The 25,519-nt window shown below is 37.3% G+C and overlaps 2 protein-coding genes across 4 annotated transcripts in view; both read right to left on the bottom strand.

Annotated features, from left to right (window-relative positions):
• FAM172A (family with sequence similarity 172, member A) overlaps positions 1-25,519 on the bottom strand; it is a 509,928-nt gene that overhangs the window by 108,070 nt on the left and 376,339 nt on the right. The window lies entirely within an intron of this gene.
• Positions 16,247-17,606, bottom strand: POU5F2 (POU domain class 5, transcription factor 2). Its single transcript, XM_011989448.1, has one exon. It carries the CDS (start codon positions 17,536-17,538, stop codon positions 16,552-16,554), a length of 987 nt encoding a protein of 328 aa, XP_011844838.1. The 5' UTR covers positions 17,539-17,606; the 3' UTR covers positions 16,247-16,551.

Here is a 25,519-nt window from a genome sequence, read left to right as displayed (position 1 = left end):
TTAACCTAAGATTCCACGGAGTTGTGCCTAGGATTCCAAAGCCCATTTACAAAGATTCAAATACCATCTGTGAAGCTGCTATAAATTATTCTGTAACATTAATCTTTAAACAAGGCACTAAATCAGAGTAGAAACATACCAGAGAGATTTAGAGCAAGAGTCATAACTGAATTATTGAGATTAATGTAAACAGCTTCACGCATAAGAATTGCAGGTTCTTAATATCAGATTGTTTTTGCTTTGAATGAAACATAAGATTTCTTCTAAATCTTAAAAATAAATTACTAATATCTAAATGACACTGACACTGTTTTTTTTTTTTTTTTTTTTTTTTTTCATACGAAAAGAAGAGTAAAAATGACCAGTGAATGGAGCTGTTAACCTAAGGGTGCTCTGAGTTAAGAAATACATTAACAAAAATCTGATGTTACAAAATAGACACAGTAGGGAGTAATTAACATCACCAAAAGAAACTTAACTTTACAAAAGGGAATCTTTAAACCAAACCTAGTGTTCTCAAAAGATGTGGACCAATAGATATTTGACTTAAATGAACTCTTTAGGGGAAACAAAGACCTATAACAGTCAATTATAGTATCATGTGTCATCACATCCAAGACACCATTGATTATAAGATTCATCATTACTTTTTGTATCATTTAGAAAGAAAAACATTGCCAATTAAGCTATGGCATGATGCTTTCTTATCACTTATTGCAAGATGTATTCCAACCTTAGCTAGTTAAAATTATGTTTTGTAATTAATGAAATAAAATATTTTATAATAAATTGACTTGTTTATCAATATATCAAATGATGAAATTGTTTTAGTGAGAGCAAGTCGGTTTTGAAATATAGTCACTAGGTGATACAGTAATCCTCCCTTATCCCCCAGTGGATGCCTGAAATCATGGATAGTACCAAACCCTAGATATACAGTGTTTTGTTTTATGCACACATACCTATGATAAAGTTTAATTTATAAATCAGGCAGAGTAAGAGATGAACAACAGCAAGTAATAGTAAGATAGAACAATTATCACAATATGCTATCATCACTACTCTTTCCCTTTGGGGTCATTATTAAGTAAAATAAGGATTACGTGAACACAAGCACTATGATACTGCCACAGCTGATACAGTAACTGAGACAGCTATTAAGTGACTAATGGGAGGGTGGCATATATGGAGTGAATATTCTGGACAAAGGAATGATTAATATTCCATGAGAGACAGAGAAGGATAGCGTGAGAGTTCATCATACTACTTAGAATGATGCGCAACTTAAAACTTAAGAAGTGTTTATTTCTGGAATTTTCCATTTAATATTTTTTGGCTATGACTGACTGTAAGTAACTGAAACTGTGGAAAGCAAAATTGCAAATAAGGGGGGAACTACTGTATTAAATAAGTTTGCTCTATGTAAAGCATTGAAAGGACATTAACCGTATATTTTCTACCTTCTCTGAGGATATAAGAGGAAGAACAGTAGCTGGTATAGTGATTTTAGTTTGCTTGACTAATTTATTGATGACCTAATACCCCTATTTCTTTCCACTAGGAATTTAAGGCAGACTACAAGAAAATCATATACAACAAAGTTATTTCAGAAATTAAAAACAGAAAATCAGAACTGGGGAAAAGAACAAAAACAAGAGCACTGTAAGAATTTAATTAGATATAAACATAATTTATGCATAACAATCTAGGTTCTGGGTCATTATTTTTCACTGCAATTTCAAAATAAAACATGTTTATCAGTGAGATTTTAGGGATTACTTTGCCTGAAGCTTAGGAACAAATGAGATGACAAATACAAGGGCCTTGCTAATCCCAAAGAATTTCTATAAAACTGATTATTACAATCTACTGTTATTTGTTAAAAAGATAGATACCAAATGAAAGTATGATCAAGACAGAAATTAAGTACTGGTAAGAATAATCCCAAAATATTAGCAGCTCTCCCTTAAAAAGATTAAATTGGTTATACCAGAAGATAAAATAGGATTAATATGAAGAACTAACAGACTAAGTCTCTGTATGCTTACATGTTCTCCTGGTCTGTGGTACCAATGCCAGTAAGCTATCTTCGGATATAGGTAGGTGGATAAGTGGGCTCATGTCAGGGATTACAGGTTCTGAATGAAATGAACAGTACTGAAAGAAGGCCCTCCACATAGCAGGCCTCAGGCTTTATGTGGTAATTGGTTGATACAGCAAAAATGATTTGGGGCACTGTGCTAACATTGAGGTCTATTTCAGAATCACAGATTCGAATATCGGTCAAGTGATGGATCAGTTCTAGTGTTTATAATATTGGATCTTCCTGTGTGTAGTATCCTACACTTTCTCTTTTCTCTGTATCAGAAACCTGAGATCTAACTGTGGCCCGTATATTAAATTTTTCAAGAAACTGGAAAAATTGACACAAGGACAATGATGGTAGACATATTCAAAACTCTTCTCTGGGGAAGCATTTCTCTTCAACTCCATATAGTCTTCACTAGGCTGTCAATTATAATACCATGCCCTACCCCCAACCCCCTCATAGATACGGGTACTGGCTCAGGCTGGCCAATCACAGCCTGTCCTAATATGTGACCTCTTTGGCTTCAGTGATATTTAGATGCTAGGGCAGAGAGAAGGCTGTTTCTCTCGGATTATGCTGAATAGAAGTTGCTGCGACTGCCTGTAGATACCCTGCCTGTTTGTGTGAAAAAGCCCTTTCTGCGAGAAAGAAAGAATGAGGCCAACAGGCAAAGAAAAGTAGAAAGAGAGACGGAAGGAGTTTGGATGACAGAATTTGAGTCCCAGGATCTGTTGATACCAGAAGTAGATCTACATCTGGGTTTTTCAGTTTACATGAATCAATACTTTTCTTTTTCTTTTTTGGTAAGAAGCTTGAATTGGGGTTATGTAACTTAAAATGAAGAGTCTGTACTAGTACAGTAACTGAAAAGAGTAGATTGTATTCAGCTTCTTTTTCAGTGCTATAAAACATGAGCTTGATATTCATGTATTCATGTTTGAATTCATGTCTACATATTTGAATATGTAAAATTACTATACAGTAAATTATAATAGTGGCATTTTAAAATGCTAATATGTGTTTAAGGGCAAGAAGTTTCTAGATTATCCATGTAACTGCTATAGATGACTAAAAGTGGTAGGCAATCCAACGTTATTCATATTCAGTTTTCTAATACCTCATAATAATTATAGAAGGAGGGATAGTGGGAGAGAGGGAGTTTATTCTTCTGATTATGTTTTACTTGGCATAATTAAAAGTAGTTTGCATTTGCTGAGAAGATACTAGCTTGGTAGTGGGAAAAAGTGGCATAGAAAATATACTGGGAAGGCCAGGCGCGGTGGCTCAAGCCTGTAATCCCAGCACTTTGGGAGGCCGAGACGGGCGGATCACGAGGTCAGGAGATCGAGACCATCCTGGCTAACACGGTGAAACCCCGTCTCTACTAAAAAAATACAAAAAACTAGCCGGGCGAGGTGGCGGGCGCCTGTAGTCCCAGCTACTCGGGAGGCTGAGGCAGGAGAATGGCGTAAACCCGGGAGGCGGAGCTTGCAGTGAGCTGAGATCCGGCCACTGCACTCCAGCCTGGGCGACAGAGCGAGACTCCGTCTCAAAAAGAAAATATACTGGGAAACAAGGAGAAGCTAGTCTAAGATGATGGTTCATTGTGGATAATTTCCCAAATAAACAACGTATTCATAAACAACTGAAAACTAGCTATAGCTATCTCTCTCGGGTAAGAGAGCAGAAGCACTGGACAATAACAGGGTTAGTACATGCTTTCCAGAAGACAATGTGAAAATTCATTCTGGAAAAGCATTTACTAACCCTTTTAAACTATAATATTTAAACTATAACATGTAAAACATTTTAAGAGCTGGCTGGAAAACAACTCATCCGGCATTATGATTCGAGTGAGCTATATTCTACCTCAAGTTGAGTTACAAATAACTCAAAAAACTCTCAGTGTTCTTAGAATAATTATTTAACTTCCATTTTCTAAATATTCTTATTAAATTCCAACATATTTAACTTTTAGGAACCTTAAGCTATGAGGGTATATACCTTCTGGCTCTCCTCTGTAGATGGTAAGGGTCTGAAAAGGCAATTGCCCAGTGGAATGCACTAAACATGAGCCCACTGCCTTGAGCAGACCTCTCAAAATTATTCACCTAACATGTTTCATTATACATACTTTGGGAATTATCAGAAGTAAGAGACATTCTTAAGAAATAGATCTATCAGTGCTGGGTTCTAATAGATTTTTGGCCTATCTGCAAAAAAAATTCACCTGCTGAAACAATTTATGCTAAAAAGTGTCACTTGTATTTAAAAACAAAGTATGGTGTCAGGACTCATGTGTTTATTCATAGCCACTGACACCAGTGAGTCTGCATGACTTGGGGGAAAAATGAATCTTTTTAGAATTCTGCAGTTTTATAGGGACTCATTTTAGAAACTGGACTCTCATTTTAGAAAGTTTTATAAGGATCAATATATACATTAAGGCATTTCAGTATTCACAGATGGAAGCAACACCGGACTTAATAATAACTAAAGATATATATACAGTTTCCTCATTTCACAAAAAAAGTATAATTAAGAACTGCATTGTTCTTTATGCCTCAATGGTTTTCAATAATTCTTACAAAGGTGGTTGGTTTTTTTTTGCTGCTGTTCTCAGAATGACTCTGACCAGGAGTATACCAATCATTTTAATTTCATGTGAGAATAAAATGCAGAAGAATTATTTATCTTAAGTCAATTGTTTGATTTAAACATTTATTGATATCTATTTTATCTCCAGTATCATGCTAGGCATTCTCTCGTATAATGAGCTGTGAACAGAAACAGTTTAACTGCATTCCATGGCAGTCAACAGAGTTTCTAATCAGATACATGTTTTTGCAAACAAAGGCAAGTAGGCTTTTACTTAAGAGATTGTCTTGTGTCTGGTGGTTTCTTCAACTTCCAAACACTTTTTAGTGGTTTATTTATGAGATTATAATAAACTTAAAGAAACTGATTAACAGTTTTTTTTTTTTTTTTTAAATCAAAAGTCTAATGAAGACAATTGACTCTTGATAAGAACAGGCCAGTGGATCTGCTAAGCCATTAATAACACTGGATTTGCTGATCCATGGTGCCAATGCAAATCATCAAGAAGGTTTACAGCAGTACTAAATGACATTAGTTCCTGGAAGAAAGGCCTTTAGAACCTTAGAACTTAGTATTATGACCTAGGCTATTTGACATAAGTCGATATAAAAACCAGTCACAGGAAGAATGATTTTTTTTGGTCTTGAATGACAAAAACGTCATTAACAAAAGTACTACAATTAAATAAATTATCTATTGTGCTGTTCAATGTCTTTTTGAAAGACTGATATATTAATATTTAATGTTAAAAAAATATTTCTTCTCATGCATTTTGGAAGCCTCAAGTAATTATATACTGAGAACTATATAACTTTTTGTCTATGAGTGTATTTTTACCACTACATTTAACTCTTAATTTCAGTAACAAATTACAGTCCAGATTTTCAGTCAAAATAAACTCCCTTCACTTTTCCTCCCCTTCCTGACTTTTGGTCATCTCTCTCTTGCTCTCTCTCTCTCTCTCCTCACCCTCCTCCACTCCTAGTTATCCTTTATGTTGTTCCCTGTTCTTAAGAATGTTTCCATATATTTCCACTGAGTTCTTTGCTCCTTTCTTTGTGTTGTTCCTCTGCCCATTCCTCTCACACTGTTCGCTTGGTGATGTAATCCTTGATTTTCTCAATTCTTTCCTCTCTCAAGCTTATGTGCTTCTTGTCTAATTCTGAATCTTTAGTGCCTAGCCCTTAACAGGTGCTAATTAGAAATTTGGTCACTGAGGATAAAGTATAGAGGTACAATGTTACTGCTTACACGAATATGAAGATGCGGGGCCTGGAGGAAAAGCAGGAGTTGGTTTGGGACCACAGCAAGGATGTCTTGGAAATGGCCAAATATTGCTATGGTAAGTATTACCATTTTGCTTGTCATGTCCTGGGGTATTACATATGGTCTACATAATCCATATTTCACATAATATACTTAAAATATGTATACTGATATGTGTATGCACGTTTTTAGGAGAACAACATAAATGAGATATCAAATAATTGCCTATAGTTTTAAAAGTTAATAATATTTGCAGGAAAATTAGCAATATAAAATATGTCTAGTTAGATAATGTAATAAAATGAATATGCATATCTGTAATTAGGATAGGTAGTTTTATGGTGAGTCTTAGAATGCACATGAGAGTAAACATGCTAAAGATTTATGAGATGTTCCACTGAATACATGGAATCGTTATTGTCCTCATTAAAACAATAATTAAAAAATCTATACTTACATCTTAGTAGAAAGTGGTATTTCATTTATATATGGTTTTATTTCAACTGTAGTATCACTGGATCAACTGTGAGAAAATATTTAAATCTCACAAATTCAAGCACCTTCTGTTTCTTAAATGTTCACATGGTGTATATATGTGCACAGAGAATGTTCACCAAATAAATTGTTTACTGACTAATGCAAGAAACTCAGTTTAAAAATAAAAATGATACAATTTTTTATGGAGCATGCCATTTCTGGAAACTCAAATAAAAAGGATAAAGATGCTTTCACTTCTCATTTAAAAGTGTTACATTTTTGTTAGTATTTTACTTGAAATTTCTTGGCCCAGAAGACAAAAATTTATGGCTGCAGATTAACTACTTTAATGATGTGACACAGAAGCAGCAAAACGTTCTTTTTTCCCTATGGTGTTGCGGTGATTGGCTTTTCAGGGGAGTAAAGAATAACACACTAAATTCCTGTATGGGGAGGTTTTTTTTTTTTCCCCCATCTCTTCTCTTTGGTTTAAATGTCAAAGGTAATACATATTTAGCAAGCAGACTGGTGCCAAAAAATAATGTTTGAAATGAGGTGATCATTTACAATATCTGTATTATTTAATGGTTGATTATTACAGAAATATTTACAGTTAATAAATGTAAAAAACTTAGTGTCTTCTTGGATTTAGCAATATTATTAAAACTGTTTATGAAAACAGTCACTGTCTAAACTTGTTCTCTTCTGTTTTTAGTTCTGCTTTTCATAAACACAATGACAACAAATTAAAGGCAAGTCAACTGACTGTTCTGTACATTAGCTTGATAAACTTAGTGGCTGACAATTCTTAGTGAAAAGTGACACAGCTTTCTTAATAAGTTCACATATCCATTTTTCTGGGGAAATTTAAGAATCATATCTCTATCAAAATATCAAAATTTTCTTCCTAATATAAGTGAGACTGATGAGAGTTCAATTGTCCTGTTCCGAAAATACAGATAAATAAGAAGTTACTGTAATTCTTCAGCCCAGAAGGTTATTGATTGGGAGGGAAGAAATCTTATTTTTGGTAAAATTTTCCTGAGAAGATAACCCTAGAATGGTGGTATTATTTGAATGCAGATCTGGGACTCTTTGACTCTGTGGCTAATACTCTTTCCTTTCCATCATACCACCTTATTTAACTCCTTTGTAGGAAACAAAGTCTCTCTGCCTTTCTAAACCTATCCCTGATCACCTATTTTTTTCTCTACAGTAGGGGTAGTAGCTGTTATTGGGTGAATTGTGTCCGCCACCAAATTTATGTGTGGAAGTCCCAAGCTCTAGTATCTTAGAATGTGACTGTATTTGGAGACGGATCTTTACTGAGGTAATTAGGTTAAAATGAGGTCATTAGGATAGGTCCTAATCTAATATCACTTATAAAAAGAGGAAATAGAGACACACACATATACAGAAGGAAGACAATATAAAGATACGGGGAGAATACAGCCATCTACAAGCCAAGGAAAAAAGTCTGGGCCAGATCCTTCCCTGAAAACTCTCACAAGGAACCAACCCTGCCCACAACCTCATCTCAGACTTTTAGCCTCCAGAACTGCGTGAAAATAAATTTCTGTTGTTCAAGCCACCCAATCTGTGGTAGTTTGTTTGGCAGTCCTAGAAAACGAATAGCGTGGCATACTGAAACAAATTCTCTTTCAATTAAAAAGGTATGTGTTAAGATTTTCCACTACTCAATCAATAATACTCAAAGTTTTAAAGCAGATTTAGGAACATTATCATCCATTCTAAAATAATGAATCAACCCAATGCATCTTATACACTGCCCTGGCCACACGACCTAGACCTAGAAGATGGTCTACATTATATATGCTGAAAGGAAAAGGAGGACTACTTGTTAAGCAATACAGTTACTCATTTGAAGAAGAAATGACATTCAGGCTATACAGTTTTAAAAAAGAATATTGATTTTTAGATGTAGTGAAATCTCAGGAAGGCCCCAACGTTTCCTTTTCCAACCACAGTCTTTGGCAATAGAAGAGGTGACAGCAGCAAGTGAAGCTAGTTTGTATTTTGTCATTTTGTTGGAAGCTGCAGGAAGAAAACCTAAGTCCAAGGTTCAAGACCAAAGTAGCTAATTCTGCCTAGTAGCTGTGCTCCTAGCTGGAAAGTGAGGTGACACAGTTGCAGCTTGACAGACTTAGGTGCTGAACTGTTTTCTAGAGGTAGCCCCTTCGATAAACTATGTAGCCTCTCCCAAAGCTTCCTGTCATGTTTCTCTTCACTGGTGTAGCCATGATAATGCTAATGACTTGTTTTAAGGATTTCACTGGGTATTGGGGTGGATTCAGTTCATGACAGTTCATCTTTCAACTGGCTGGGGATGTAATCACAGGAACTGACCTTGCCTTCCAACTCAGAAATCCATAGAGCTCATTTATATTCATTTGGTTTCTTCAAAAATGACAAGCAAAGAAGATTCTACTGTGTTAAAATCAGGATTTTGATATTTTCAAATGCTTTTTAAAATTGAAAAGTAAACATTCAGAAACATGAAAATGATTTGGGCTTACATTATATTCTAAATATGAGTTAACTACAGAGGTATATAAACACACTAATTGTAATTGTAAATTACCATGTTGTGCAGAAAAACAGACATATGGCAGGTGTCTTCACTCACTGTGCTACGCTGGAGCTCTTTAACATTAATGGGCCTCTGATTTTAAAAAAAAACAAACCTTAATTTTTAGCAATGTTTTTCTAATGTATATGGCTCCGTATTCCTCCATTTAGATAATTGCCTTTCTTTTACAGAAACTAAAAATGTGACTAAAAATGAATAGGTCAGATTTACTCTTTTAAATATTGCTTTGTAAGGAGAAAATACTATTTTAGAAACAAAGAAGACTAGGAGAATGTGTATCTTTTGGAACTCTAGATCTCCTAAAGCCTTCCTTTAAAAAATATTTCTTGGATGTTTAAAATTGTATAACAAATACATACAGCAAAAATTCTAAAAAAAAATCACGAACAATACCAATACCTGTATATACATTTAGATTTTTTTCTCTATGTAATATATATTTTAAAAATGGTATGAAGTTTAATAAGTTGTTTTGCTTCATTCAACAATTTACTCTGAACTTTCTATCAAAACTGTGGTTCTGTAATACAATTTTAACTATCATGTTTAATTTTATTTACTTAACCTTTTGTTAAACATTTAGGTTGTTTCAAATTTTTTGCTGTTAAGCTTTTTAAAAAATTTCTGTATGACCACTCTTTTTGCTAAATCCTTACACACACACACACACACACACACACACAAACACACACACACACACACAATTATTTTCTTTTCTTTCCTTTATTTTTTTGAGACGGAGTCTTGCTCTGTTGCCGGACTGGGGTCCAGGGGCATCTGATCTTGGCTCACTGCAACCTCTGCCTCCTGGGTTCATGCCATTCTCCTGTTTCAGCCTCCTGAGTAGCTGGGACTACAGGCGTGCATCACCACACCCAGTTAATTTTTGTACTTTTAGTAGAGACGGGTTTTTACCATGTTGATCAGAATGGTCTCGATCTCTTGACTTTGTGATCTGCCCGCCTCTGCCTCCCAAAGTGCTGGGATTATAGGCATGAGCCACTGCGCCTGGCCACACACAATTATTTTCTTATAAAAATTATTAAAAGTTGAAATGATGGGCAAATGGAAATGCACATTTTAAAAGCTTTCCATATGAATTACCTAACAACCTTTCATGAAGGTTGTACCAATTCACTTTCCAATAAATAAATATTTGTTTCTGTTATTTTGCCCATCACCGCCACCACCATCACACTGTTAAATAATTGGCCACCTAAATCTTTACCTTCAAAATTTCCTTAACTATCTTTCTAAGTTTTATTCTTTCACTTTAGAATCACTCTCTCAAGTACATTTCCACTAGGTTTAATTGCAATGGCTTTGTAGTCTTCACTTTAAAAACACAGTTTGACATAAATAATACCATTTTGCATTCTGAAAAGAATTAATCTTGAATAGATTTTGCCAAGAAAACCAATATTGTTTAGTAGGCAAGACTATTTCTAGAAGAAAGGCATAAACAAAAGTGGCTATTCTGAAAAACAAATCGCCATGAAACAGATTTAGTATAATAAACAAGGATATACAGTATATCTTTTTTTTAAAAAAATGAAATTATTGAAATAGATGCTAATTCCAGAAAAGGATCATGCTTTGAAATAAGGACAGATATCCAAACACCTCATGATTTCTTAGTGAATAAGAAAACTTCTAGGAAAAAGAGAAATTGTTCATTATGATAAGATTTTAATTAAAGTGCCAAGGATTGATAAAAGTGTAAGAACAAGAAAGGCAATTATCAATACATTATTTAGTCTAAACTTAAAAGACTAATGTAAAATGCAACTTAGGGCCTTGATATGACACTGAGTTGGAGATATCTAGAACATATAGATTCAGAGAAAACCAGAAATTACCTATTAGATAGGTACTGTCAAAGGAAATCATTTGATAAGGTGGCAAAAGGGAAGGTGCTTCTTAAATTCTGTAACTGTAGATCCAAAGAAGAGTCATGCTCCCCTTTGAATATGTGATGAAGGCTATCAACCATCTTTAAAGAAAATGCACATTTGTACAAAAAACACTATTCTGCTTATACTCTAAAGGGGCTCAGCATCTTAGATTAAAAATACTTGCCATGTCTATGGGAAATACAAGATAACCAAAATGTTTGATAAAGAGACATTTTCAGAATGACAGTGAAGATCTATTGGAGTCAGGAGTTAAAATTTATTTTTTAAATTGAGGCAGGAGAAAATCTGGGCAAATATGAAGACTTTGGACTGTTGTTTGACATCTGCCTTTACTAACTATGCCACTGAAATTATTACTAAAGGTATCAATGGCATCTTAGTTATTGAAATGATATGGCTTAGTAGATTTCTTTTTCTTTTTTTTTTCTGAGACAGAGTCTCACTTTGTTGCCCAGGCTGCGACTCTCCTGCCTCAGCCTCCTGAGTAGCTGGGATTAAGGTGCACACCACCATGCCTGGCTAATTTTTGTATTTTTAGTAGAGACGGGGTTTCACCATGTCAGCCAGGCTGGTCTCGAACTCTTGACCTCAAGTGATCTGTCTACCTTGGCCTCCCAAAGTGCTGGAATTACAGGCATGAGCCACTGCACCTGGCCAATGTATCTTGGTTGATTTCTTACATTACTTGATATCTGTAACATTTAACATTGTTAACTACTTAACAACACATTCTTGGTTTTCTCCCAACTCTAAGGGTGGTTATTCTTCTGTTTAAGGGATCTTATGATTAAAGTTTCTACATATCACCTTAAATCTCTGAAAAATCTGAAATCACTTCTGTATAAAGGTTTTCTTAAGGTCCAGTCTTTTCCCTTTTCACAGCAAGCCAAGAGAACTAGTGATGGAAAATCTTTTAAATTATGTGAAGCTGATTAGTGACACATAGAAGCTTTGCCTAAGCAGAGGTGGGGCAGCTGTGTCAATGATGCAGCTATGCGGGGGCTGAGATGGACTCTAGGAGCTGTTCCCTGAGACTTGAGAGCTCATCACAATTTCTCCACATCTGTAGATGCTGCAGAGGAACCGAAGGAGCAGCTGAGGTCAGCGGCTCTTCACAGCTCTTATGTTCACAACACAATCAGAGTTGTTTATTCTGGCATTCAACACTGTCTGACTCTGCTGAAACATCTCCTTTCCAAGGCTTTCCAGAAGGGCTGTCTAGGAAAAGGATGAAATGGAGTTGGTGCCGTGTGACTTTTAGTGGGATAATCCAATAGTAAGTGATTAGTCACCTATTGAATCTAAAGATAAGCAATTAGGATTTGGCTCTATTTTCACTAACTTACATGGATCCTCAGTGCTCTACCTTTAGATACTGACAAGAAGAAAAAGCACACATTTGTGAAGCTGGGTCCCTGTAGCTTGTGTGGAGGAAATGGTCTCACTGGGATGTTGTAAGCTGGGATCAGAGACCCAGGCAATAATTCAGATTCTTCTGCTTGATGATGTTGTGGATTCACTGTCACTGAGTTTGGTCCAAGAACCAGAAGAAGCTGAACATCTCCAAACATTCTCTTAAATGGAAGCATTAAGAGCAGACATTAAGTTGTTCTTGAGCACTGATGTAGCCCTAAGGATAAAAAAGCTATAGTGTGGAATTCATTTCCACACTTTTTATCCAGTGCTGTATTTTGGGCATTGTCATAAAGGACGCTGGACCATGGGAAGCTGTGCTGATATATATGGTTCATTTACACATGCTTTGTGGCCATCATATTTCCAACGTGATTCTATATTCTTGAGTAAATAAACTGACAACTCAAGCTAATCTTATACAAGTGTATATGTGTAACCTTGATACATCTCCATTGTCCACCTGAAACAATACAGCTTATAGGTATGTTCTGAAAATTAAAGTTGTTACAATTTGTTTATAATTATGTAATCTTTTTAAAGAGTTAGAATAATGTAAGTGCAGCATTAATATTTACTTGACTTTTTGTTTTTAAAGTACTTCACCAAAAGTTCATTCCTGAAAGCTGAGCTACATCTGGGCTGTTTCATGTTGTGGACTATGGAAGATCTGGTTTAAAACTTATTTTCATCACCCCGGGTAAGTCATTTATTCTTACAAAGATGTCATGAGAATGAGATCCCTCAAAACAGAAAAATAACCACTCTTACAGTAGGAGAAAAAAATGCTTAGGTATCTTAGGTGTGGGTGCAATGGTGATGGTAGTACTGGGGAAGGAAGTAGTGGTACTGGTAGTTAGCATAATCTTATGAAATAGTCATAGGATTTCATATATCCCTTAAGCATTTTTCATTTATCCCAGAGAAACGGTCAAAAACCCATACCCTTGCATATAAAACATTCAATAACCTAAGAAAAAAGGAACTTCCTCAACATGATAAAGACTACATATGAAAAAGCCAGAGCTAACGTCATACTCAATGGTGAAAAGACTGAAAGTTTTTCTCCTAAGAACAAAAACAAGAAAAGGATGTACCCTTCTGCTACTTTTATACAACACAGTACTACATATTCTTGCCACAGCAAGTGGGTAAGAAAAAGAAAGAGTATCTAAATCGGAAAGGAAGAAGCAAAACTATCTTTATTCACAGATGACACTATTTACATGTAGAAAACCCTAAAGAATGCACCAAAAAACTAGTTAGAACTAAATCTACAAAGTTGCAGGATACAAAATCAACACAGGAAACTCGGTTGTATTTCTATCCATTAGCAATGAACAATTTGAAAAGGAAATGAAGGAAACTATTCCATTTACAGTAGCATCCAAAAGAATAAAATACCTACAAATAACTTTAAGGAAGTGAAAGGCTTGTACACTGAAAACTAAAACATTGCTCAAAGAAATTAAAGAAGACATAAGTGGAAAGACAGCCTGTGTTCATGGATTGTAAGACTTAAAATTGTTAACATGACAACACTCCCTAAAGCAATACGAGGGTTCAATGCACTCTGTAACAAAATCTCAATGGTGTTTTGGGCAGAAATGGAAAAACTGATCCTAAAATTCCTATGAAATTTCAAGTGACCCACAATGGTATGTGTGTGCATACATATATATATATATATATATATATATATATGGAAAAAAGGAACTTTTTTGACTGAAACAGTACAGTCAAAAGAGTGAAAGGACAACCCACAGAATGGGAGAAAATATTTGCAAACCATCTATCTGATAAGGGCTTAATATCCAGACTCAATGAAGAAAAGAAACAATCCAATTTTAAAAATAGACAAAGGACTCAAATAGATGTTTCTTCAAAGAAGATACAAAATAGATAATAAACATATGAAAAGATGCTCAACATCATTAGTCATTAGGGAAATACAAATCAAAATCACAATGAGATACCATATAACAGCTACCAAGATGGCTATAATTAAAAAAAACAACAACAAGTGTTGCCAGAGATATGGAAAAACTAGAACTCTTGTAGATTGCTGGTGGGAATGTAAAATGGTGCCTTCACTATGGAAAACAGTTTGGTAGTTTCCCAAAAAGTTAAGCACAGACTTACCGTATGACTCAGAAATTCCACTCCTATGTATACATTCAAGAGAACTAAAACAACAGGTAAACAAAGAGATTATTATATGTAAATGTTCATAGCAGTATTATTCACAATAGCCCATTGGCTATTAATGAAAATAATCTAAGTACCCATCATCAAAGGAATGGATAGACAAAATGTGGTATATCCATACAATGGAATATTATTCAGTCATAAAAAAGGAATGAAGTTCTGATACACACTACAACATAGATGAACCTTGAAAACGTGCTAAGTGAAATAAGCCAGATACAAAAGGTCAAATGTCTTATGGTTCCATGAATACGAACTGCTTGGAACCGGCAAATTCACAGAAATATAAAGTAGATTAACGGTTACCGGGGGAGGGAGGAGGGGAACGGAGTTATTGCTCAATGAGAAGAGTTTATGTTTGGAGTGATGGAAAAATGTTGGAAATGGATAGTGGTGATGGTTGCCTAACATTGTGAATGTAATTAATGTCACTGAATTTACACTTTTACAATGGCAAATTTTATATTTTATCACAAATAGGGAAAGGTAAAGTTTCTACAGCCTCATGAAGAAGATCTCTTGACCTCGTGGTCCACCCGCCTTGGTCTCCCAAAGTGCTGGGATTACAGGCATGAGCCACCGTGCCCAGCCCAGAGTTAAGTCTCTCATTGGGCCCCTGATTTACACTCCTGGGCCCACAAAAATTATTTTCTATACAGTCACTAGAAAAAAAAAAAAAAAGAAATTAAGTACTCATCTAAAAACTATTTAAAAAAGAACAATGAAAGAAACCAGAAGAAACTAGGAAAAAATTAAGAAGAATGAAGTGAAAATTAATTAACTAGGGAATACAAATAGTAGTTAAGTAGAATAAGTCAAAAAGCTTATACTTTGAAAATACCTATAGATAAAACCTTTGTAAGACTGATTACAAAAAAAGCAAAAATTGACAAGATTAGTATCCAGAAATAAGACATAAACTCTGATATAATACATACTGATAGAATTCCAGGACAATAAATAGAGCACGCAGGTGTGTGACAGCAGATCTGAAAACACAGAGGGATGAATGATTTCCATTTGGTATATGGTGACCAAAATTGACCAAAGTAGACGTGAAAAACTGAAAGGACCAATTTCAGAGAGGAAATTACAGGAGTGGTTTGATGTATAATGGCAAAAACCAACAGGGAAGTTTGGATAAACTATTACAAATATCCTCTCAAAACTATATAAGAGATCAAGAGAAAGTAAGGGAAATTCCCAGGGACTGGAGGAGTAAGCTACAGCTGGGACTGAAGCTCTGGCTGTCCAGCTTGCCAACCTCAGTAACGAAGGAGTTTAAAATACAGTGACTGTGGCAGGACAGGACATAATCCCACGAGACTGCATAAAGTGGGGAGATGAACTGAGACCCTGACATGAAGCTGGGGCACCGGAAATGAAAAGGTAAATTAGAAAAAAAAAAAAAAAGAATCTTCCAAGAAAGCTCAGGTGTTTCAGCAAAGGCTCTAGGTGTGCTCTGTGTGTTTCTTCCCTATCACATGCTCAAGTCATCCCCTCAAGATAACTATTATCCTGGATTTTGTATTTGTGTTTACACAGAGTTCGGCTTGATTTTAAGTAAAAAATTGTATACTAAGGGAGTCTTCTGTGACTTGAGTTTTTCACTTAGTATTGTGTTTATACAAAAATTTAAACCCTATGTTTACTGATAACCACAAGGAATAACAGACACAATATTTAATTTTAAAAAGGAACAAAATATCGAAACCATCTATATACTGTAATGTACCTTGAAATCAATGCTAGGGAAAAACAAAGGGAAAACACAAAACTGCAATAAACTTCATCTTCTCTCCCAGGTTTTTCTTGAACAATTCCAACCCCCATTCCCTACTATGTATCCTTAACTTCGTTAGACAGTGAATGAGAAATTAATGCTAAAAGCCCTCAAATGAACCCCAGGGACATTTCCTGGGTTTTCCCTTCTCCCCTCTCCAACCGTGCCGCGAAGGGCAAGTCCCTCAGCCCTAAAGTCTGAGAAGGCCCACAGCGGTGGCTGCGGCAGAGGAGTGGGCTACCCCCGCAGAGTAGAGAGGTGTATAGTGGGGGATATCCATTGGGACCCCCAGTCCCAGGTGAAAGCACACTGGTGCCCCTGGGCAAGGAGGCCCGGCTGTCCCCACAACCTCCCGTGGGGAAGCATCATTGGTTGATCGACTGCCCATCTTGCTGCGGTTATAGAACCAAACTCGAACCACATCCTTCTGCAGCTGGAGGCACCCAGCAATGTGGCTGATTTGTTGGGGCGTGGGCTTAGGGCACCGCTGAAAGAATTTCTCTAGGCTGTTTCCGATTCGTCGCTCCCTGCTTGCCCGTCTCCACTTCCGAGACTGTTGCAGGATCATCTCCATTTTGCATAAGCCCAGAAGGTTCTCTGCTTCCACTTCTTCCAGCCACTTTTTCAGCAGTGGTCGCAGCTTCCACATGTTGGCAAGGCTTAGCTGCTGGGCCTCGAAGCGGCAGACGGTCGTCTGGCTAAGCACCTTCCCAAATAGAACTCCCACAGCGATCCCCACATCGGCCTGTGAGTACCCTAGGCTCAACCTCTTCCGCCTCAGCTCCTTGGCCAGCTGCTGCAACTCTTTCAGTATGCCCGAGACGTCCTCTGGCAGCGGCAACTTCGGGATGCTCCGCAGGGCAATGTAGGGCCCAGGGAGGGCGCCTTCGGAGGGGCTTCGCAACCAGTCCCCTGCCTCACCAGCTCCAAGACGGGGCCTGCAGGGTGCTATCCAGCCCCGGAATTCGTGTGGCAGGGGAGCCGGGGAAATCCTCCATACCTCAGGGTCTGGGCAGACCCCTGGCCTGACTGCTGGCCAGACCATCACCCTGCCAGGGGCCGCCTGGGTGCTCAACCAGGTCAAGGTGTCAACCCGCAGGGGCACTGGCCCTCTGGGGCCGCCCCCACCACTGCCTGGAAGGGGGAAGAAGTGGTTTGAGGGCCTGTGTCCGGCCATGGGTGGGATGGCACCCGCAGCAGCTCTGGTAGGAACTGATGGCCCTCGAGGCTTCAGAACAGCCACCGGCCCCCTCAAGCCCCGCCCCCCAGTGGGCGGAGAAGGCGTTACAGGCCAAGGGTGCCTGTGCATAGGAGGGAAATCTCGTAGATCTGTAGGAACTCCTGGGTCCTAGGGTTAAGGGAGTGAGCCCTCGACCCTGACCTTTGCTTCCAACTCCCATAGAGGTACAAAGCTCCCTTTTGGGATTTGCATCTCCAAGCTGTCTGGAGTCCCTTAGTCACTGCCTCCATCCTCTCCCTGAATAGAACCCAGGTATTTTCTTATGGCTCTTCAGAAACTCAGGACCCCTGATCCCCAGGAACTACCTAACTTCTTGTCTTCACAAATAATTATTAAATATTTATATGCCAGATATTGCTGGGACGAACCCTCAATTCATAAACTGCCCCCTCACTACTATCTTTATGGTCACAAGTACTGCCAATAGTTCCTCTTTGCACATCCCCAGTACCTGTGCCCTAAGAAACCTAGGCATCCCTGCTTGAGTTTCTAGTTAACATGAGTTTACTGCCTCAGATTCTACCCCCACCACTCCACCCCCAAACTGCCAGATTCCACTCCCTCACTGGGGCAGAACTTTGTAACTAATTCCATGTTTCTTCCCCCAGCCTTGAAAGTCCTTTTGTTTCCCATTCTAACCCAGCTTCTTGGTCCAGAGTTTCCTCAACCAACAGAGATCTAGGTGTGTGTCTTCTCTTTCCCACTCTAGAGACAGGTCTCTGAACTGGCCTGACCCACTGAGGATGCTCCCTGCAATATCTGACTCACCAACATCAGGCTCCTTTATCCTTGGGCCCTTATCCCACCAGAGACCCAATGATCTTAATTTGTCCCTCCATCATGCCCCTAGCTCAGGCATCCAGTTGTGGGCCCTGTGTGGAGAGAGCTAAGGAGGGGGCGGGTGGAGAAAGAGAAGCTCTGACCTCAGTTTCAAAGTTTCCAAAGAGTAAGAGCACAATGACCTTGGCTAGACAATCACAGCCCTTCATTCTTTAAACTAACCATGATGTGGTTCTGTCCCCACCCACATCTACTGAAATTGGTCTTCTTGAAGTCATCAGTGATTTTTCAACTGTCAAATCCAATGGCCTTTTAAAAAAATCCTCATCCTGCCGTATCTGCCAATGTTGACTACTCTTCTTGCTCCTTTTCCTTTTAAAATTTACATGAAATGCTGGTAGCAGCCAAATCTGTCTTTCAGTTCTGACTTCTCTTCTGATTTCCAGTTTTGTATTTTTCACTGCCCCTAGTCAAATTCATTATCAGCACTTCTAAACCTGCCTCCAATCCCGGGACTTTTGAGCTAGTTATCACTAACTCAGTCACCCAAGCTTAAACCTAGGAGCTGTTCTTGACTTTTTCTATTCTCCATAGGGTGTCAAATCTTATATACTGGGTCTCCTAAAACATCTGAAATCTACCATCTTCTTCCTAGCCTCATCTTCTTGGGCCCTTAAATACCTTTTCCTAGATGAAGGCAGAACATTGAGACTAAATTCAACCCAGCACTACAGGTTGTATTGTGTTGTGTTGTGTTGAGATTGCAGATGCGGCCTTGAAGCAATGGTAAAGGGAAAAGAATCAGAAAATTGGCTGCCATCGCTTCAGGCTGTGTACTTAGTTACGTGTCATCTGTATCTCTACTGCAACCCTTGCTAGAATGTGTGCTGGCTATGAGCAGGGTCATTGTCTGTCTTGTTCACTGCTAGATCCTCAGCACCTGGAACTATACCTGGAACACAGAAGGAAGTCAAGAAATATTTATTTAATGTTAAATAAATGAATCTCTGTAGCATTAATGGCAAAAAGACTTCCATATTTGCGTTTAATTAGATTTTAAGATGACAGTCTATAGAAAACAGCTTGCAATATACAAAAGTTCATTTAAGAATAACTTTGCTGGTATCTATTCTCTCGAGGTATACTTACATGCTATTTTTTTTCAAAATCACGAAGCAATCAGTATATGCCAAACAGAATGAAAGTTGGATCACAAAGAAGGATAAAGAAGAGAAAGCAATATATATGCTAAGGTCCACATATTGAAAACTGCCTATTTTCTTCTTCTTCTTTTGTTTTGTTTTGAGACGGAGTCTTGCTCTGTCACCCAGGCTGGAGTGCAGTGGCGCGATCTCGGCTCACTGCGACCTCTGCCTTACAGGTTCAAGCGATCCCTCTGCCTCAGCCTCCTGAGTAGCTGGGATTATAGGTGCCTGCCACCACGCCTGGCTAATTTTTTGTATTTTTAGTAGAGACTGGGTTTCACCGTATTAGCCAGGATGGTCTTGAGCTCCTGACCTCGTGATCCGCCCACCTTGGCCTCCTGAAGTGCTGGGATTACAGGCATGAGCCATTGTGCCTGGCCAACAGCCCATTTTCACAAGAAGGAAAAAGGTTCATTAGTGGTTTAAAAACAATAGTTGAATGAAAATATTTTTAATGAATTAGAAAACGTGAGTTCAAATAGATGTGAGCAAAGCTTTATTATATTTAAACAGAGTTAAAACACAGTGGCTACAAACATTTACTAAATTAAAAAGTAACACTGGCCAGGCACGGTGGCTTACACCTGTAATCCCAGCACTTTGGGAGGCCAAGGTGGGTGGATCACAAAGTCAGGAGTTCAAGACCAGCCTGACCAACATGGTGAAACCCCATCTCTACTAAAAATACAAAAATCAGCCGGTCATGGTGGTGTGCACCTGTAATCCCAGCTACTCAGGGGGCTGAGGCAGGAGAATCACTTGAACCCCGTAGGTGGAGGTTGCAGTGTGCTGAGATCGCGCCCCTGCACTCCAGCCTGGGTGACAGAGTGAGGCTCGGTCTCAAAAAAAAAAAAAAAAAAGGCTATATATTACCTTGATGGGTTTTAAGATTTACTTGGATGCTCTCACTTAAGGCTTTCTTTGTACTTGGTCAATGTGCATATCTACCAATGTGCATATCTCCCGGTTTATACGCATGTGCTGCTAAAAAGAAAAGCCCATGTTCTTAAGGGAAGTCTTGCCATTTCCTTAAAAGTATATTCAACTTCCAATGGAAATGGGGTTAGCAGGAAAAGGAAGCAGGAGCATGTTTGGTTAGAACAGGAATAGAGATCAGAGGAAGGCAGTTGCTGGGAATGCCCAAGACAACTGGTGCTGTTTGTGCTGGGGCATCTGAAAGGCTAATCCATCACCTTCAACAAAAAATCACTCTTAGTAAGTGATTAGATTAAAGTGTAAGAATCAGGCTGGTCTTATCCATGGGGAATTACAGAGTAAGGATGAGAAACACATGATTCCAGTCTCCTATATATTTATAATCTAAATGAGGGAGAAGAGAAAATGTCAGTAGAGCAGGGAAGTTGAGAAGTTTTCTATTATTGTGATCTTTGGAATCAAGGGTGGTTTTCTGAAAGAGTTGTTTTAAGCAGAAATGCTTAAAAATAAAAAGTATAAGGATTTTTATTATTAGGTTCTCCTTAAGAATTCCCTGTTCTAAGGAGACAAAGCAACTGCCATGATCCACAAATGATAGGAAGCAGGAAACAGTGGACACAGAGTTAAGAATCAACATTCTTGTAAGGTTTGGTTCAAGTTTGATAGTTTTGAGAAGTCTTGCCTTATACTCTGGACCACAGTGATATCCCTCCCCTCTGAACTTACTGCCATGTCCACTCACATACCTGTGCTGCCTTAAACAGCTAGAATTTTATGTCTTAGTTATCCAGCTAAGAGATATGGAACCTCCTAAATTCATATTATAGATATACGATTTATTTTGTACCTATGTGCCAAGTAACATGCTAATGCACAAGCCAGTCACAGTGCTCTGAGTATAGTAAGTCCATGAAAACATCTGGATGTGAAAGTAATCTGCTTTTTATGTCATTCTGTTGGTCAGTTATTTCACTGGATAGGAAGGTGATCTTTGCTTCATCATTCCTCCAAATGCATCTCTCCCAAAAGCTTCTCATACTCGAGAGAGAGGAGGACATGGCTTTGCTCAAGAGTCTATAAGAAACTCTACTTCTCTATAGCAGAATCTCCAAAAAAAAAAAAAAAAAAAAAAAATTTCTTTTTTGACTGCAATAAAGCAACAGAACCGACCAGAAGATCTAAGAATGATATCCAAGTTAGAGAGAGAGGGCAGGGCAGACTAGATGGTGCTGATCTTTATTGTCTCCCCACTCTGCAGATGTCCTAGTAAGTTAGCACTGACCAGGCATTGTGGTGCAAAGGCATTGCCACTAAGATGGAAAGGTGTAGGACCTCAAGAATCATATTAGTAAAGGAGCAAGACAAAAGGCTAAGGCAGAAGACAAGATGCAGAGACTAGATACTGGGAACACCGTCTCTGGATCCAGGGAGTAAAGTCAGTAATCCAGGAAAACTCTGGCAGCTGAGTACTTTAAGGAACGATGCCTCCCACTTCACAGTGAAAGCGTTAACATCACACATTACAACAATTCAGTTCACTGGAAACTACCTGAAAATACACTGAAATGATTAACTGTCAATCCTTTGTGTGGATCTTTACTAAACTGTATAAAGAAAAGTGAGCCATCAAAGATAAGTTAGGCAATTAAGAAAAACTAATAAAGTATATACAATAAGAACATTTATGTTGTAATAACATAGAAAAAGAGCTAATCAAATCAAGGTAGTTACTAAATAGGATAATTTATTGCTTTTCAAGATAATTTTCATAATAGATAATAGTACTATTCTGTACAGGAGATAACAGAGGACAAGAACATGGATGAAAGAATAGCCATTTGTAAATAACAGTAATACAAGATGCTTTTACTCTTATATGTGGAGAAATGCTATAATGTAGTAGTGTTGCTAACAGAATTTCTTTGATTTCTTTAATTTCAGATTAAGATTAGGAAGGACTTTTCAAAAATATTACTTCTTTTTGCTGCTGTTCTTTTTAGTATTTTAAAAATGGCTGCTTTGTAATGTTGTAATGATGTAATTGCTGCTTTGAAACAAATACTCATGACACAAATATGACATAACCACCACATAGTCAGAGACCAAAAGGGGACTTAAGAGTATACAGAGAAAAAGTCCTTCATTTTATTTTGCATATCTGAGATATTCATGAGCTATGAACTTCCTATGCTATAAAATAAAATAATATTAAATATAAAAACCCTGCAGCCTTCCCCAGAAGCCTTAAGGAATTTTAAATGTCTGTAAAGGCAGGAAGAGCAGTTGAGCTGAGTGGGGCTGAGTTGAAAGGCACTATGATGATGAGTCAGGTATATTCATAGATAGTCAGAGACAGATAAAGTTTCAAGGCTCTTGTTATGCCAAGCATGATTTAAACAAACTTTTTAGCTGAGTTTGCCCTTGTTACAGAAGAAAAGCTTTAAGGATGCTCTTGCATTGATTACTCTAGTCAGGGTGCAGTCACTATGTTCTACATTCAAATTATCACTCTGCTTCCATTTTAGAGCAGGAGATGCACAACTGGTTTAACGAAAAATTTTTCATTGCATTGCACAGTAAAATATACTAACAAAAATGACAGCTTATGACCAAGGAAACTAGTAATCATGATGTGATAGGGGCTCAGAGAAGTAAATGAGAAGTAGAAAAGAATTTCTGTTTACAGCAGATAACTCTTTTAGGTGTTGTGAGAATTATGTTTTTTTTTTGTTTGTCTGTTTTTGTTTTTTAAAGAGATTCCAAATTAATTGACTGTGGTGCTATTACCATCACAAGTTTGAGGCCTCTGAGGATTTCCTTGGAATCTCTTTAGGAAACTGAACTGAAACAAGCCAAACAGAGCCACACGGATGCTTTTCTTTTTTTTTTCTGAAAAATGAACTCTTATTTTAACTAGCATTAAATGCAGCAATGACCATGGAAAATTCAAGAGGTAGTACCAGACTAAAAATTCTAAGCAAAATTTACCTAAATATATAGATTAAAAACTTCTTTCAGCATTTTAAATCTGACAGATATTCAGACAGCATTCAGTCAGCTTATCAAATTGAATCCTCTTCCAGTCACCTCACTATAATCCCAAAGGTCTTAAAGAGAACAAACTAGGTTGTCAGCCTCTCTTTGAGCAAAATACTCATGCCCAAATCAAAATTTATCTGCCTGTAGTCCATTCCTCAAGCTCCCAGCAGCCTGCTCATCATTCTATGTGTGTGCAGAAAACGTCAGGCAAATGAAGCTTTCGTCTTCTGAAAGCCTCAGAACTCTTGGCAGTAATTATATCAAACCAACTGTGAGTGGAAAACTGAAAGCAAGATTTCTATTATCCGATTCACTTAATGTAAATTTCATTATTTTTTGAATATTCACCTATACAATCACATGGCTCAAGAGGTACAAAGGTGTATACAGTGAAAATGCACAGTATTTAATTCTTATTTTGTTGCCAATCACGCCATTGTTGGCAAGTGCTAATCTAGTCAATGTCCAGTTAGAATTTTGCATTTTGCTTACATAGAATTTTCTGCAATAATTTAAATTCAAGCAAGACATTGGTCTTTTCTGATTGACAGACATGTAGATGAAACATAAAGAAGAAGCCAAGGAATTCAAAGAAGTTTCTCTTAAGGATATGTTCTAGGGCAGGTGTCATTTTGAAAGGAAGACAATGTATTAAAGAACTGATAAGCTTTCCGGGGTTGAAGAAGAGTATGGAAGAATATAATATTAGCAGGAAGAAGAATAAAAGGAAAAGGTTAGCACAGAATTTAAGTAGAAGACTGAGGAGAATGAAGAAATAGGGTAGAATATTGAAGAATTGTAAAATAAGGAGTTTAAATACTGTACTGCTGTATATTATATCAGGAGGCTCTGAGGGTAACCCTGTGATAAGACATGATTAGAATTAGAACTTAGACACTTTGAAAATGCAAAGACAGAGGCAGGAAAGACATGACAAAGTTTTTAAATTCTCAAATATTGAAAAGCAATGAACAGTTTCCCTGAAACTGTAACACTTGACTTGCTGGACAAAATAATTATTAATAACAACTACAGGAAGTTCTTGCTTTAGATGATAATGAGGGACTATAAAAATGACCATACAAGCTGAAAACATGCAAAGTGATCATAATAATCAATAGGATAAATTATGATTTTTCTATGACCTTTAAAATTTCGTCAAAATATTAAAAAGTCTCTATTGTCAGCTAAAAATAAAAAAGGAAAAATAATAAAACTAATTTTATTTAGTACACTGTAATTTAAACATTAGAAAGAATGAGAATTACAGTGCTTTATTTCTATGTAAAAAAACTTATTTAAAATATATTGATCAGTGCTTGCCTTCTTTTCATCATATCACTTATGGTATGGTTTAAGCATATCTTTTCTATGCCTGGGCAAAATGTCATAATCTTAAGTTTGAATCAGCTTTCAACGTTTTATCCTTTGCACTTTCAATGTTGTGAAATAGCTCTGAGAGTTCATTTAACATGAGAGGTTTTCTGTCTTACTTTTTCGTTTGCCAGTGTCACTTTCTCTGGGATATCTTTATCTTTTTTGTTATAAACACTTTCGATTTCATTTCCAGTGTTTCATTTCTTTACCGCACTGTTATGTGTGTTGGTCAAGTCTCTCTTTTGATCATCCATTCTTGTAAAATGGGAGACAATGCCATCTGTACATGGACTGAAAGCAGATATGAAGTGACTAATCAGTGACAGAGTTTGAAAAAAGTGATGTGATTGGCCATTGATCATGATGTGCATCTGTTATTCACATAGAGATCTGTGGACTGAAGGGCCAGTGGCAAAGTTTGTGCTTAATGCATTTACAGGTAATATATTGTATTGAATTTTGAATCTTGTTTTCTGGGGAATTGATGTTATTTAATTAAACTATGGTAACAAAAATTTGTGTATATCTAAACTATGCAAAGTCAAGAATTATGAAGTTCTTACTATATGCCAGGTACTGTT

The sequence above is a fragment of the Mandrillus leucophaeus genome, unplaced genomic scaffold (assembly GCF_000951045.1).
Source record: "Mandrillus leucophaeus isolate KB7577 unplaced genomic scaffold, Mleu.le_1.0 Scaffold353, whole genome shotgun sequence".
NCBI classification, from domain to species: domain Eukaryota; kingdom Metazoa; phylum Chordata; class Mammalia; order Primates; family Cercopithecidae; genus Mandrillus; species Mandrillus leucophaeus.
This window is presented reverse-complemented; position numbering and strand designations above follow the sequence as displayed.

What these genes read in the sequence shown, in the direction of transcription:
- POU5F2 (XM_011989448.1), bottom strand. Translation starts at nt 17,538, where the DNA reads ATGGCCGGACACAGGCCCTCAAACCACTTCTTCCCCCTTCCAGGCAGT.